Source organism: Equus asinus, chromosome 2 (genome assembly GCF_041296235.1).
Source record: "Equus asinus isolate D_3611 breed Donkey chromosome 2, EquAss-T2T_v2, whole genome shotgun sequence".
Taxonomy (NCBI): Eukaryota; Metazoa; Chordata; class Mammalia; order Perissodactyla; family Equidae; genus Equus; species Equus asinus.
The window spans coordinates 114,006,336-114,022,969 of NC_091791.1; the positions used below are offsets into that span (position 1 = coordinate 114,006,336).

Here is a 16,634-nt window from a genome sequence, read left to right on the forward strand (position 1 = left end):
CCATTCTTTTTCACTATTCACAAAAGTAAACTCAAAATGGATCAAAGACTTAAAGGTAAGACCTGAAACCATAAAGCTTCTAGAAGAAAATATAGGCAGTACACTCTTTGATATCAGTATTAAAAGGATCTTTTCAGACACCTTGTCTTCTCAGACAAGGGAAACAATAGAAAGAATAAACAAATGGGACTTCATCAGACAAAAGAGCTTCTGCACGGCAAGGGAAAACAGGATTGAAACAAAAAAACAACCCACCAATTGGGAAAAAATATTTGCAAGTCATATATCCAACAAAGGGTTAATCTCCATAATATATAAAGAACTCACACAACTCAACAACAAAAAATCAAACAACCTGATCAAAAAATGGTTAGGGGACATGAACAGACATTTCTCTAAAGAAGATATATGGATGGCCAATAGGCACATGAAAAGATGCTCATCATCACTGATCATCAGGGAAATGCAAATCAAAACTACACTAAGATATCACCTTACACCCATTAGAATGGCAAAAATAACCCAGACAAAAAGTAGCAAGTGTTGGAGAGATTGTGGAGAAAAAGGAACCTTCATACACTGCTGGTGGGAATGCAAACTGGTGCAGCCACTATGGAAAACAGTATGGAGATTTCTCAAAAAATTAAAAATAGAAATACCATATGACCCAGCCATTCCACTACCGGGTATCTATCCAAAGAACTTGAAATCAGCAATTCCAAAAGTCTCATGCACCCATATGTTCATTGCAGCATTATTTACAATAGCCAAGATGTGGAAGCAACCTAAGTGCCCAACAACTGATGATTGCATAAAGAAGATATGGTATATATGTACAATGGAATACTACTCAGCCATAAAAAGGATAAAATCGTCCCATTCACAAGAACATGGATGGACCTTGAGTGCATTATGTTAAGTGAAATAAGCCAGATAGAGAAAGGCAATCTCTGTATGATTCCACTCATATGTGGAAGTTAAACATGTAGACAAAGACTACAGATTAGAGGCTACCAGGGGAAAGTGGGTTGGGGGGTGGACACAAAGGGTGAAATGGTGCACCTACAACATGACTGACAAATAATAATGTACAACTGAAATTTCACAAGGCTGTAAACTATCATAATCTCAATAAAAAGCTGAAAAAAACCTCTCAATAAAATGAGTATAGAAGGAAAGTATCTCAACATAATCAAGGCTGTATATGACAAACCCACAGCCAGCATCATACTCAACAGGGAAAAACTGAAAGCCATCCATCTAAGACCAGGAACAAGACAAGGGTGCCCACTCTCACCACTCTTATTGTGAGGTTTTGGCTAGAGAAATTAGGGAAGAAAAAGAAATAAAAGGTATTGAAATTGGCAAGGAAGAAGTGAAACTCTTGCTGTTTGAGGATGACATGATTTTATGTATAGAAAACCCTAAAGAATCTATCAGAAATCTATTAGAAATAATTGACGACTACAGCAAAGTTGCTGGGTACAAATCAAGTTACAAAAATCAGTTGCATTTCTACACTCTAATAGCAAACTAACAGAAAAAGAACTCAAGAATACAATCCAATTTACAATCACAACAAAAAGAATAAGATATCTAGGAATAAATTTAACCAAGAAGTTGAAAGACTATACAATGAAAACTATAAGACATTACTAAAAGAAATCGATGATGACATAAGGAAATGGAAAGATGCACATGGATTGGAAGAATAAACATAGTTAAAATGCCCATACTACCTAAAGCAATCTACAGATTCAGTGCAATCCAAATCAGAATCCCAATGACATTCTTCATGGAAGTAGAACAAAGCATCCTAAAATTCATATGGGGCAAAAAAAGACCCTGAACAGCTAAAGCAATCCTGAGAAAAAAGAACAAAGCTGGAGGCATCACAATCCTTGATGTCAAAATATACTACAAAGCTTTAGTAATCAAAATAGCATGGTACTGGTACAAAAACAGACATACAGATCACTGGAACAGAATTGAAAGCCCAGAAATTAAACCACACATCTATGGACAGCTGATCTTCAACAAAGGAACTAAGAATATACAACGGAGAAAGGAAAGCCTCTTCAATAAATGGCTTTGGGAAAACTGGACAGCCACATGCAAAAGAATGAAAGTAGACCATTATCTTACAGCACACACAAAAATTAACTCAAAATGACTAAAGATTTGAAGGTAAGGTGTGAAACCATAAAACTAGAAGAAAATATAGGCAGTAGACTCTATGACTTCAGTCTTAGAAGGATCTTTTCAAATAATACATCCACTCAGGCAAGGGAAACAAAAGAAGAAAAAAACAAGAGGGACTTCATCAGACTAAGGAGCTTCTGCAATGCAAAGAAAACTAGGAACAAAATGAAAAGAAAACCCAACAACTGGAGAAAATATTTGCAAATCACGTATCCGACAAGGGGGTAATCTCCAAAATATATAAAGAACTCTCATAACTCAACCACAAAAAACCAAACAACCCAATCAGAAAACAGGTAGAGGATATGAACAGACGTTTTTCTAAAGAAGATATACAGATGGCAAACAGAAACATGAAAAGAGGTTTAACATCACTAATCATTAGGGAAATGCAAATCAAAACTACGATGAGATATCACCTTACACCTGTTAGAATGGCTATCATTACCAAGACAAAATACAACAAATGTTGGAGAGGATGTGGAGAAAAGGGAACCCTTGTACACTTCTGGAGGGAATGCAAACTGGTGCAGCCACTATGGAAAACAGTATGCAGATTTCTCAAAAAATTAGAAGTAGAAATACCATATGACCCAGCTATCCCACTACTGGGTATTTATCCAAAGAACTTGAAATCAACAATTCAAAGAGACTTATGCACCCTTATGTTCACTGCAGCATTATTAACAATAGCCAAGATGTGGAAGCAACCCAAGTGTCCATCGACTGATGAATGGATAAAGAAGATGTGGTATACATGCATATACAATGGAATATTACTCAGCCATAAAACAGACAAAATTGTCCCGTTCACAACAACATGGATGGACCTTGAAGGTATTATGTTAAGCGAAATAAGCCAGACAGAGAACGACAAACACCTTATGATTTCACTCATAAGTGGAAGATACACACATGGACAAAGCGAATAGATTAGTGGTTACCAGAGGGGAAGGAGGTTGGGGGGTGGGCATAAGGGGCACATATATATGGTGACTGACAAATAATAATGTACAACTGAAATTTCACAATGTTACAAACTATTATGACCTCAATAAAAGAAAAAAAATTGGAAAAAAATTTAGATCTCTTCCCTCCCTGCACTAACTTGTCCTTTAATTATTTTATTTAAGTGTAGAATGCTTTGGGTATTGACATCTTAATGTTTAAGTCCTTCTATCCATGAACATGGTGTCTTTTCATTTATTTAGGTTTCTTTAACTTTCTTCAGCAATATTTTGTAATTTTCAGTGTACAAGTCTTTTGCCTCCTTGGTTAAATTTATTCCCAGGTGGCAATGAGATAGACAGTCTAAAACCCAATGGACAGAGACAAGCCAAAGTTTCCATCTATGTGTTACTCTCTATCGAAGTCCAGGGACGCCTGCACTGCTTCCGACACTCCAATTACAATTATCCAAACAAATGTACTTCAGAGCTAGTGGTGTTGACCACAGGATACTGGGGAACAAGTTCAAGTCTTGGCTTTTCAATTACATACCTAAGTGGAATTACTGGATCATGTGATAATTCTGTTTAGTTTTGAGAAACTGTCAGACTGTTTTCTATCTACATTTTACATTCCCACTAGCAATGAGTGAGGGTTCCAACTTCTTCACATGCTTGCCAACACTTGTTATTTGCAGGGGTTTTTAAATTTATAGCCATTCTAGTGGATGTGAAGTGGTATTTCATTGCGTTTTTTTTCTTATTGTGGTAAAATACACATAATGTGAAATTTACCGTTTTAACCATTTTTAAGTGGTTAATGTCACTTAATGTTTCATTAAGTACCTTCACATTTCTGTGAAACCATCACCACAGAACTTTTTCATCTTCTGTAATTGAAATTCTGCACCCATTAAACACTAACTTCTCATTCCCCCTCCCCCTCAGCCCCTGACGACCACCATCCTATTTTCTGTCTCTATGTATTTGACTACACTAGGTACCTCACATAAGTGGAATCATATAATATTTGTCCTTTTGTGACTGGCTTATTTCACTCAGCACAATGTCCTCAAGGTTTATTTATGTTGTAGCATGTGTCAGAATGTCCTTCCTTTTTAAGACTGAATAATATTCCATTGTATATATATGTACACCACATTTTGCTTATCCATTCATCTGTTGGTGGACTCTTGAGTTGCTTCTGCTTTTTGGCTATTGTGAATGGTGCTGCTATAAACCTGGGAGTGAAGATGTCTCTTTGAGTCCCTGCTTTCAATCCTTTTGGGTATATACTCAGAAGTGGCATTGTGGGATCATATGGTAATTCTATGTTTACTTTTTTGAGGCACTGCCATACTGTTTTCCATAGTGACTGCACCATTTTACATTCCCACCTGCAGTGCACAAGGGTCCCAATTTCTCCATATCTTTGTCAACACTTGCTATTTTCTGTATTTGGGTTTTTAAAAAAATTATTTAATTTTTATAATAGCCATCCTAATGGATGCCAAGTAGTATCACACTGTGGCTTTGATTTGCATTTCTCTATTTAGCAAGGTTGAGCATCTTTTCATGTGTTTACTGGCCATTTGCATATCTTCTTTGGACAACTGTCTATTTAAGCCATTTGCCCATTTTTAAATTAGATTGTTTATCTTTTTGTTTTTGAGTTGTAGAAGTTCTTTATATGTTCTGGATATTAAATCATGTCAGATATATAATTTTCAAATATTTCCTCCCGTTTTATAGCTTGTCTTTCCACTTACTTGATAGTGTTCTTTGATGCACAAAAGTTTTTAATTTTGAGTATGTACACCTCATTTTTTCTTTTGTTGCTCCTAGTTTTGGTACTATATCTAAGAATCCACAGTCAAATCTAAAGTCATGAAGATTTATACCTATGTTTTCTTTTAAGAGTTGTATGGTTTTCACTCTTATATGTAGGTCTTTGATTCACTTTGAGTTAATTTTTGTATATGGTATGAAGTGGGGGTTCCACTTTCTTCTTTTGCATGTGAAAATCCAGTTGTCCCTGCCTCATTTGTTGAAGAGACTATTTCTTCCCCATTGAACATATTTGGCATCCTTGTCAAAAATCAATTGGCTTGAGATAGATGGATTTGTTTCTGGACTTTCAATTCTCTTCCAGTGGTCTGTCTGTCCTTATGCCTGTATCACACTGTGTTGATTACCGTAGCTTTGTAGTAAGTTTTGAAATCTGGAAGTGTGAGTCCTTCCAACTTTTTTCTTCTTTTTAAAGATTGGCTGCTGGGGCCGTTGCAATTCCATGTGAATTTGAGGATTGGCTTTTCCATTTCCGCAAAAATGTCTGTTGGAGTTTTGACAGGGATTGCATTGAACCTGTAGAACACTTTGGGTATTGACATCTTAATATAAAGTGTTCCTATCCATAAACATGATATCTTTCCATTTATTGAGGTCTTCTTTAATTTCTTTCAGTAATGTCTTGTAATTTTCGGTATACAAGTCTTTTACCTCCTTGGTTAAATTTCCCAGGTAGTTTTATTCTTTTAAATGTTTTTGTAAATGGAATTGCTTTATTAATTCCTTTTTTAGATTGTTCAACGCTGGTATATAGAAATACAATTGATTTTTGTGTATTGATCATGGATCCTGCAACTTTGCTGAATTTATCACTTCTAGTAACTTTCTTGTGGATTCTCTACAAATATAGGATGACATCATCTGAAAATGGAGACAGTTTTAGTTCTTCCTTTCCAGTTTCGATACCTCTTATTTCTGCTTCTTGTCTAACTGGTCTGGCTAGAATGTCTAGTACAATGTTAAATAGCAGTGTTGAATGTGGACACCCTTATCTCATTCCTGATCTTGGGGAAAGATCTTCTGTCTTTCACCACTGAGTATGATGTTAGCTGTGGGTTTTTCATAAATGCTTTTTGTCATGTTGAGTACGTTAAAGGAAAGTGAATTTTAAAATGCTATTTGTAGAAATAATTTGTGGCCTACGATAATGTTATCATCTTCCAGAGGTGACTTTCTATCGTTTTTGCCAGCTCCCAGTGGCCAGAGCAATGCAGGATTACCTTAATCCAAATTCAGGGTTTGGGATCTCTGGATATCTGTAACCAGAAGGAAGGTTGGCTTATTCCCTCAATCTCGGGGTGCAGTTATCCAGGATTCCATCACAAACAGGACATTGGTGTACTCAGTCCCCACGCTTGGAGGGCCCTGGACTCAAAACTCATCTTTCTAACCCTGTGCAGTTGCTAGAGCCAGAAGTCCAAGAGCCCAGGGCAGAAGCTGCCCAAGTGCTGCACGTACCTCTCTGGATTCCTTCTCCTCCTGGATCTGGGCCTGGCGTTCCTGCATTATCTCCATAATTCTTTGATACTTTTAAGCAGATATTTCAAAACTATTTCATCTGGCTTCTCAGTTGTCTTCAGCAGGAGAATCTGCTAGCCCACTCTTCCTGGAAGTGGAGGTTCTCTGATGATTAGCAGTTTTCCAGAGGTGGAGATTGTGAGATCCAAGCACAACTTTCTTCTGCCTTATGAAGGATACAAAGAGACAGATTTATTTCTTATCCATCTGTGTAGAGGTACATGTTGAAAAGAGCAAGAATCTGAAACAAGGACACTGTAAGTGAGGCATTTGTGTTATTCCTCTTCCCTCACGTCAAGCAGGCATGCAGCCTGCCTTTCAGAAAAAGCTCAGTCACCCTGTCATACTTTGCTTGAGAACAATGGTCTTAGTCTATTAGTCTCATCTGATCTAGGAGAAGACAAAATTGCAATAAATTGGTCCCAGAGGTCTCCAACCATCTCCCATAATACCAAGACATGTCCTATAAGCCTTTTATAAGAGAAAAACACTGACGAGCAAAGAGAATCAATGAGTTGTCAGATCAGAACCTGGGCTAAGCCCCTTTCTTCCCACTCTCTTTCTCTCCTCTCCATCTTCTCTCCCTCCCTCCCTCCTTTCCTTCATTCCTTTATGATTCACTTTCAGGAAACTGACTCACTTTAATTATTTATATCTCCAAATCCCAACTGTTTATCACGGTAACTTTAGCTACTGCATTTAATACAATAGAAATTTTAAATTTTCTAATATATAGAAGTGATTTTTAAAACAGCAAAGTAATTTTAATTTCCAGATCAGTTTCTCCCTCCACCCCCAAATCAAATTTCACAGAGAAGGTGGATCCCTCTCCTAACCTACCCCCACCAAAAAGCCCTGCTGCGCTCGCTGCCTGGAGCTCTCTTTCCATGCCCTTTATAAATAGAAGGAATCGATCCACATATATTTTGGAATCACATCTAATACATAAATGGAAGTTCACTGGAGCTTTCCAACATTTGGTGACTCTCCCCATCATGTGCCAACTAGGACACCAACCCCACTACATTTAGTCCATATTTAATTCATCGCTGACATCTCCCAGACATCTCCTAAATCCATCCAGTTCTGGATATCTCCACCATCTCTACCTACTCTAATCCCAAACACTGTCACCTCTTGCCTGGAAGACAGCAACAGCATCTGAACTCTCTTCATGCATTTGGGCATCCCTCAATTCATTTTCTATATTGTCGTCAGAAAGCTCTTTTCAAAGCTCCTTATCATCTAGTTTTTGGCTCCAGCTGGAATTCTCCATAACACTGAACCCAGTTGCCATCGGCCTTGGAGGAATTATCCGTGGGCTACCATTCTCCTCATTATACTGTTCTCTAAGTACAGGAAGCTTGTCTGCTTTTGCTCATCCTTACATCCTTAGTGTCCAGCACATAGTGGATGTTTAACATATTTTTTGAATACTGGATAATATCAATAACCTCTATGTAATTTGCTAATTGGTTATGCTCATTGCCTGTTTCTCTCCTCCTCCCTAGAAAGCAGGGGTTTGTCTGTTTTGTTCACTCATGTACTCTTAAGAGCTAAGTGCCTGGTGCTGAGAAAGCCATTTGTGAACTTTGGTGGCAGGAATGAATAGATGAATGAAGGAATGAGGTGACTACAGTGGGAAGCCAACTTTCTGGCAGTCCATGATCTTGCTTTGGTATTGTTCCAAACCCTTAAAAAGTGCTGCCCTGTGAATTTCTAGATAGAGGATGTCTCCAGGAAATTTGAATTTGTTCTCCAGTGCTCTAAAAGAGGCCAGCCTGAGGCTCAGTCGTCTTAGAGATAAGAACTGGAGGAGAAGGCAGCGCTGGCCAGAGGCCAACATTTTGAGGTCAGCCACTTTATCTGTGGAATTCCCCACCTTCTGTTCATCCGTTGGCCATCCTGTTAAATTGGAAAATAAATCCCACTCCTGCTAAGGTGTTGGCTGATAAAGGCTTGAGCTATTGCCCCTTCAAGAGGAATTTGCATTTTAATAGAGCCTCGTCAAGCCCCAAAGGAATCAATATCTCTAAAGGTGAAATTGCAAGCACCAGCAACTGAGATATTTTGGGGCGAGACTCTTCAGTGTTTCCCATCCAACAGAGGACACCCTCGGTTCCGCCACACCGCTGTGGAAGAAGGGTCTCTGGAAACGACCCCCATCTCCCTTTATTACTAGAACTTTGCCTATTTATGTCTGACCCCTTCAGACTTCCCAACACTCTTGGGTCTCTTAATATGTCAATCCAGCCTTTTTCAACATCTGCAGTCTTGAGATTGTCACACCAACAAGGCCACAAAGCGAATTATGGCACTCAAAACTTCCAAGTTTTCTAGGTACCTCCAATAAGCTCATAACCCTTATTCAAAACCTTATACAAGAAAACAGAGCAGAGATGATTTAGTAGGTCCCTAATGACACTGTTGATTTAAATTCGTTTTGTGCAATTTGTTTTAAGCCCAAACTTTTTACTTGTACCAAAAACCCTGCAAACGAAAGGTGGTAAGAGACATTCGTTTGCGAACTGGGACTGTTTTAAATGCCGAGTCCTCCAGGGCCAAATTCTCAGCGGATGGCTTGAGAAATTCTGGAACTGCGGAAAAGCGGCATCTTGGATCTTGGAATTCCGCATTCGAGAGCGGCTCCTGGCCGCCACACGGAGGGCAGGGCGCTCGGGATTTACCTCCTCTGCGCTCCCCGCGCTGCCGGGTGGGCTGCCCCGTCCAGGGCTGGCTCCAGGCTCGGCCCCTGCGGCGCGGCGGGCCCGCGGGCCCGGCTCCCAGGCCCCGTCAGCGCCGCCGGCCGAGGCGCCGCCGCGGAGGCTGCTGCCCTCGTCCGTGACGCGCCTGCGGTCCCCACTCTCCTCCCCGGGACCCGGTGCCGACCCGGCCTCGGGGGCCGCACCTGCGCCCCCCGGCCCCGGTCCAACTCCGGCCCCGGCCGAGCGCGCGGCGGCGGGGCTCGCGCCCGGGGACGGCGGCGGCTCGCCCCCGGCACACGGCAGCGGCGGGGCTCGCGCCCGCGCCCGCGCCCGGCCCGGGGAACGCGCGGGGCGGGCGGGAGAGGGCGCAGCGCGGCGCGGCCGGCGGGCGGGCGGCCCTACGGAGCGGCGGCGGCGGCGGCGGCATGGGCGCGGGCACAGGCAGGGGCTGCGGGCGCCCGGCTCCCCGCCCGGCCCGGCCCGCTCCCGGCGCGCGGCCGCCGCAGCCCCCGCGGCCGGCGGGCAGGCCGTCCCCGCGCCCGGAGCAACTTGCCTCGGACCCTCTGTGAGGAGAGGCGGCGGCGGCGGCGCGCCCCGGGCTGGGCGGAGCGGGGCGAGGCGTGCGGGCGCCCGGCGCGATGCCTCGGGCCGGCGGTCCCCGCGCGCCGCGCCCCGCCGCGCTGCCCCGCAGCCTGTCCCGCCTGCGCGAGTGCCCGGGCCGCTCCCGCATCGTGCTGGCGCTCGGGGCCACGCAGATGGCGCTCGGATGCCTCATCGTGGCCGTGAGCTTCGCCGCGCTGGCGCTCACCACCTCGGCCCGCGTCCGCCACTCCTGCCCCTTCTGGGCCGGCTTCTCGGTGAGTGTCTGCGGCCGGGCGGGGACGGGGCTCCCGGGGACCGAGGGCTGCTGTCCTCCAGGACGGCACCGCGGGCCAAGTTTGGGGGGCGAACGCTCAAGGCCGAGCTGCTGTAGCGCGGGGTGCAGTTCAAAACTCCGGGCAGAATAACTCCGGGGACCCCACTCACCGCTCTCGAAGCATCGCCTTCGTTTCCTATTGCTCTGATCCCCGGAGTTACTTTTCTCAGAGGAAACAGAAGCCAGGCGCCCGCCCTCCGCCCAGCCCGCAGCGACCGGAGCGACCGCGGGGTGACGGTGGGCAGCGGGCGCGCATCTGGCCGCGGGGTCCACGCCTGGGCCGGCGGCTCGGCCCTCGGGGACTCTGCGCGCTGGGGACCGGGGACCCGCCCCGGCCGATCTCGGTGCAGACTTAGCCAGCCAGGCTGCGGTGACCGAGGCGGGGAGGTGGGATCCGAACCGGATGCGGAGCTGCGGCTCCCCGCGCGTCTCGCCTTTGCTGCGGCTTTAACTGGGGACTGGGGGCGCAGGGCGCGTCCCGTCGGGTTGCGGGTCAGTCGTGGCGGCAGAGCCCGGCCAGCCCCCCTGCGGCCACTCGCCGACTTGGCGTCCGGGACTTCGCGTTTCCCGTGTCCGCTCGGATGGCGGGCTCTGTGGGCAGTGGGACTGGGCAGGAGACTCTCAGCTGGAGTCTGGGGGGCGTGTTTCCTGAGCTCCAGACCCTGAGGGTGACCGATTTTCAGGCTGTTGACCCCTAGATTAGAGAAGCCGATGACTAACAAACCTCCATAGGAGAAAGCCACCAGGAAATCTCTATTAAAGGAAGTGATTGTCTCCAAGAGTTAATTTTTTGGGCATTTTATAGCCTTTTGATGAAAGTTGTTTTTTCTATATTAATAAAGAATGGACATATGGAAACGGGAAAAATACATGCAGAGCAGATATTTATAAACAGAGGCACTTGTTCTGAGAACTCTTGACATCTGTAACTACATTTGGTTTATGGTGCTTAAGTGTGTCTGATAGGCTTAAACTGTAAACTCAGTATGTTTTAATTTCGTCTCCAGAAATCCAAAACAAGCCTTTGTAATGAAGGTTTGCTATTTGTTCTTGAGTTTTGAAATTTAAAAATTCTGTCCAGCTTTGCTTTGTTGTTGTTATTCCTTTCTATCAGCCTTTGTTCTCTAAGTCCATTGCCTGGCTTTTAAAATGAGATCTAAGTAAAACTGACTCTCTGACACGCTGATCGATACAGGTGTGGTCGTTCATCCTAATGGGGGTATTAATTTCCAAGGCTTATTTCAGACTAAGGGTGAGTCCTGGAGAGCTGATTAGGAAGAACAGAACGTGTGGCCACACTGTTCCAAGAGAGGAGGGTGGAGGCAGGAACCTGGAAGCCATGAGTCAAATGGACCACTATACATAGTTTTTACACATCTGTTGCTCAATTTTTAGCATTATTTGACCTGCATTGTTTTCATGTCATCTGCTTGTGGGCACTGAGGTTTATGTTTGCTGGAACCAGCCTACAGGTGGCAGACTGGTAAGTTAGCTTCCCTTCCTGGCTCCTCCCTGAGCCTCCCCTCTCTCCATTAAGCCTTAGCTAATGGTTTTGGTACTCTGAAAGGGCATGGAAAAAGAGCTACCTTTTAATAATAAGCCTAAAAGGGAAAACATTAATTGGACAAGGTAGAAAAGCTATTTATGTGAAAATGTGCAATCACTCCATTTTCATCTAAAGAGTTAAATAAATATGTACAATAATACAGTTTGCATTTCCAATGTTATTCCTTTCGACAACTATAACCTATTAGTTCTAACGTCCCACAAGTCAGTAATTCTACAGATGTCTGCTTTGTGCAGACCTTCCTCTAGGCTCGGGGGAACAACAGTGAACACAACAAACTCTGCTTACGTTGTAGAGATTTTTAAGGTAACTTCTGCCCTTGTCACCCTTGTATCTACTTTCTCATGGGCTTGTTTTCTTTCCTCAAACTTAATCTGCTACAAGCACCTTTAAAATTCTTTCAGAATCGTGTATACTGTTTTTCACATATTGTCTCTGCCCTTTGCAGAAATGGTGGTTGGTTCCAGTTACGCTGGGACAGGTTTATGTGTTAGCGTGGGTGTGAGTGGTGACGCTGACCCCTTCCCATATATATGCCTGCCCCCTGAGACTTGGAAACTGCTTTGCAAGGATATTTTTCATTTAAGAATGGTGACTAGGGTTGCTGGCTTTATACCGGAATCTGCTCTGTGGGGTTAGGGCCACACTCTGCTTCCTCTGCATTTTCCAAAATGAAGTATGTGGGCTCCTTAGCAATCTCTAGGTTTCTGGGCCTTCTCTATGGTGTGTACGTGATGAAGAACCAATGTCAAAACAACTCTCTTCTAGTTAAGAAAAAAAACGATACCTAAGTAAAACAGCTCCTATTTATTGAGCACATACTGTGTGCCAGATGTTAAGCTGAGTGTTTTCCATGGTGAGATAGCACGTTCCCTTGGTGGCCCCTGGTGCTCACACTTGTGTGCCATTCTCTCTACTTGAATTTGAACTGGGCCTCTGACTTCCGTAGCTAGTAGAATGCAGCAGAACTGAGGCTGTCTCAGTGCTGTGCCCTGGCCCTAAAGGGTCTGGGCAACTTCTGTTACACACGCTGAGCTGAAGAGGGATTAAGTAGCTTCCTGTGTTAGTCAGGCATCTCCAGAGAAACAGAACCAATAGGACATAGATATATATATATATAGAGAGAGAGAGATTTATTAGAGGAATTGGCTCAGATGGTATAGAGGCAGAGAAGTCCCATGATATGTAAGCTGGAGAACCAGGAAAGCTGGTGGTGTAATTCAGTCCGAGTCCAAAGGCTCAAGAACTGGGGGGCCAATGGTATAAATCCTGATCTGAGTCTGAAGGCCTGAGAACCGGGAGTGCTGATGTCCCAGGGCAGGACAAGATGGATGTCTCAGCTCGGTCAGAGAGAGTGAGTTCGCCTTTCCTCTGCCTTTTTGTTCTGTTCAGGCCCTCAAAGGTTTAGATGAGGCCCACCCACATTGGGGAGGGGGGTCTTCTTTACTGTCTGCTGAGTCAAATGCTAATCTCTTCCACAGATGCCCTCCCAGACACACCCAGAAAAATCTTTTACCAGCTATCTGGGCATCCCTTAGTCCTGTCAAGTGGACACATAAAATTAACCATCACACTTGCTCAAGGTCACTCAGCTAGAAAGTAGCCAATGTCAGGTTTAAACTTAGTCGCTCTGACTTTAGACGCCACACTCCTAACCATTACACTAACTGCCCCCTAGGCAGAGGCAGAAGGAGATGAAATAAACACAGTGGTAAAGAGTAAAAGACAAACGTGTGAAAAGGTGAAGATCCAAGAGAAGTTTGGGGAGGCATTACATTAGGGAAGTTAGGGAGGTTTAAGGATGGGGGAGGGGAAGGATTGCAGCAAAGGTGGAGACAGGCACGGGGGCAGGAGTTCTGGCTGGAGGGAGCAGCTACTGATTCAGTCATTTAAGGACCGTTTTTAAATGGTGTTCCTGTCCCAGGTCCCTGCCATCCAGCTAGGAGTTAGGAGGTGGATTGGCTCCCTCGTGGATGAATGCTTGGCCTGTTTTGAGAGATGATCATGTGTATGAACACTTTAGAAGACTAACAGAGCTGGGTGGAGGTCTTGAATGGTTACCCTTTGATAGAGCATCTTCACTATATTTCTTTGAAATTTTGTTAATGCCCAGGACTTCAAAGACAAATAAGTACATTGTGAATTATCCACATTGCCGGTTGCATGTGTCGATAAAGACATAGTCATTGGGAGCTGATGGTGTATGTATCTGTGTGTGTGTATTTTTATTTCTTTAAAGGCAAGACTACTGGATTTTTTCATATAAAAGCAATATATGCTTGTTGCAATAACTGAGAACAAAGAAGTGTACAAAAAAAAATGACAGCAGTGCCGCCTTCTATCCCAAGTCTATGCCCGTAGGTAACCAGTATTACCACTGTTGGTTATTGTGATCCTCCCATGCTTTCCTTTACAATCACAAAAATATTAGAATTTATGTGTATGTGTGGAATATATTTCTTTTCTTTTAAAAAATGTACAAAAAAGATTATACCACACACCTTACTCTCTGGCTTCTTCTTTTATTTATAATAAATATTCACAGCCATAGCCTATTATTATTATTCCTATTATTTTTAATGACTATGTAAGAGTCCATAGTTGAATTATTATAATATATTTAGTTATTCTCCAGCTGGGAATATTCTCTTTGCATTATTTCTATGTCTCTACAAACAATGCTCCCTATCTAGCCTTAGATGCCAGTGCTTGTTTTCTGAGCATAAATTCTCCGAAGTGGAATTGCTAGTCAAAGGATATTCAGATTTGGAATTTCATTAGTATTGCTGGATTAATTTCCACACAAGATGGTAGTCATTCCTGCCCACAGAAGCAGTACATGATGGTGCCCTTTTGCCACTCTCTTACCATCACAGGATGTTAGCAGTCTTAACGTTTTTATTCATCTGATGGAAGAAAAAAGATCTTATGTCTTCACTTAATCTGAATTTCCATGGCTACTTCTCTTGTATGTTGCAAATATTTTCTTGCAGTTTTTCATTTCTCATTTGGCTTAATTTTTGGTGTCTTTTGCCATATGAAAAATTTAAAAATTTTTTATGTAGTCAAATCTGTTAGTTTTCTCTTTTACAGTTTCTGGATTTTTTTCCCTTAGTTAAGAGGGTTGTTATTAGAGAGGTGATGCAAATATCCTATTACATTTTCTCATAATGCAATCCAGCAATTCCACTTCTGGGTATTTATCTGAAGAAAATGAAAACACTAATTCAAAGAGATACGTGCACCGCTTTGTTCATTGCAGCATTAGCCAACATGTGGAAGCAACCTAAGTGTCCATCCATGCATAAATGGAGAAAGAAGATGTGGTATGTACACAATGGAATATAAGCCATAAAAAAGAATGAAATCTTGCCAGTTGCAACAACATGGATGGAACTAGAAGGTGTTATGCTAAGTGAAATAAGTCAGACTGAGAAAGACAAATATTGTATGATTTCACTTATATGTGGAATCTGAAAAACAAAACAAGGGAAGAAACAGAACAAAACAGAAACAGAATCATAGATACAGGAAACAAACTGGTGGTCACCAGAGTGGGGAGGGCAGTGGGGGAAGGTCAAAATAGGTGAAGAGGATGAAGAGGTACAAACTTCCAGTTACAAAATAAGTCCCGGGGATGTAATGTACAGAATAGGGAATATAGTCAGTAATCTTGTAATAACTTTGTATGGTGACAGGCGGTTACTAGATGTATCGTGCTGCTGATTTTGTAATGTATGTAGACATCAAATCACTGTGTTGTACACCTGAAACTGATAGGATATTGTATATCAGTTATACTTGAACAAAATTTCTTTTGACTGTTTTCGTTTTATTTTTCACATTCAAATTTTAATTCATCCAGAATTTATTTTGCAAATGGTATTATTAGGCTCCAAAAGGCCTAACTTTGCTTTCAGACAAAGTTCCTATGGACATGTGGTTGTGTTTTTGGGCTGTATTCAGTTGTACTCTCACTTGTCTGTTTTAGAGTTAATACCACATTATTTTGATTATAGTAACTTCATAGTGAGTTTCACTATCTGATAAGGCATGTCCCTCTACACCGTTTTCTTTTTCAAAAGTGCATTAGCTGTTCTTCGCTGTGAACTTTGAAATATCTGTGTCTAGTTTCTGGTAATACCTTTGTAGGGTTTGAATTGGAATTGCATTACATTTATGGATCAGTTTTGGAAGCACTGACAGTTTTATAATATTAAATCTTCCAATTCAGGAACATAGTTTGTGTCTTCGTTTATTCGTCCTTTGTTTTATACCTTTCAGAAAATGTTTTATGAGGATGTGTTCATGGTGGCAGAGTAGTTTTCCAATCTCCCCTAAACTCCTCTTGAAAACCAAACTAATCAAAAAGATAACCATAGAAAAAGCTCGGGAATGACGTGGTTAGCGGAAGTGCTGGGGAGCCCTGGATGAATCGTATGTAGATGGGTGTGCCCAAACCACCTGCAGTGACAGGACCTGCGGAAGTACAGCAGTGGTGGCAGGGGGTAAAGGGAAGTGAAAGGGAACTCTCAACAGGCTGTGGGAACCAAAAGTCACCATGAGTTACCCCAAAGAGTAGGGTGGAGGCCTGGATGAGCAGATCAGAGAACAACTGGCAATACTGGAAAGGTCCTCTCAGGTTCCTAATTGTAGGTGAGAACAGCAAACCGTGTGGGGATGTGGTGGCACAAGCCTTGGAGAATGTTAGAAATGCACAATAAGTCCTCTCTGCTAGAAGGACAGTCTCACCCTGAGCAGAAATGACTGGAAACATAGACCAAATTGAGGAGGACAGGAACACTGATGGCAAGAGAGAGTAGATTCAGATGGTGCCTGTTGAGGGCGGCCTCCCCCCAAGGAAAGAGCTCTCAGAAACTGTTCCCAACAGTGAAAGAGAACATCCAAAGCTGAGAGCACAGCCTTAGAAA

General features: G+C 43.0%; 1 protein-coding gene and 1 long non-coding RNA gene across 6 annotated transcripts in view; one reads left to right on the plus strand and one right to left on the minus strand.

Annotated features, from left to right (window-relative positions):
• The window catches only part of LOC139041853 (uncharacterized), a 45,116-nt gene extending 34,330 nt beyond the window's left edge, over positions 1-10,786 (minus strand). The window contains exons 1-2 of the long non-coding RNA XR_011497873.1: positions 10,247-10,786; positions 6,456-6,681 (exon numbers count right to left, since the gene is read on the minus strand). This is a non-coding gene — a long non-coding RNA (uncharacterized lncRNA). The remainder of the gene's footprint in view (positions 1-6,455; positions 6,682-10,246) is intronic.
• Positions 9,634-16,634, plus strand: part of ENTREP2 (endosomal transmembrane epsin interactor 2) — a 430,698-nt gene continuing 423,697 nt past the window's right edge. For 2 of the 5 annotated variants that reach the window (XM_070496625.1, XM_044763046.2), the window contains exon 1: positions 9,635-10,077. In XM_070496625.1, coding sequence (XP_070352726.1) covers positions 9,859-10,077 — 219 coding nt within the window. In that variant the 5' untranslated portion in view covers positions 9,635-9,858. Of the gene's footprint in view, positions 10,078-16,634 lie in introns of all 5 variants that reach the window. The other 3 variants (XM_070496638.1, XM_070496647.1, XM_014845488.3) reach the window with 3 other exon arrangements.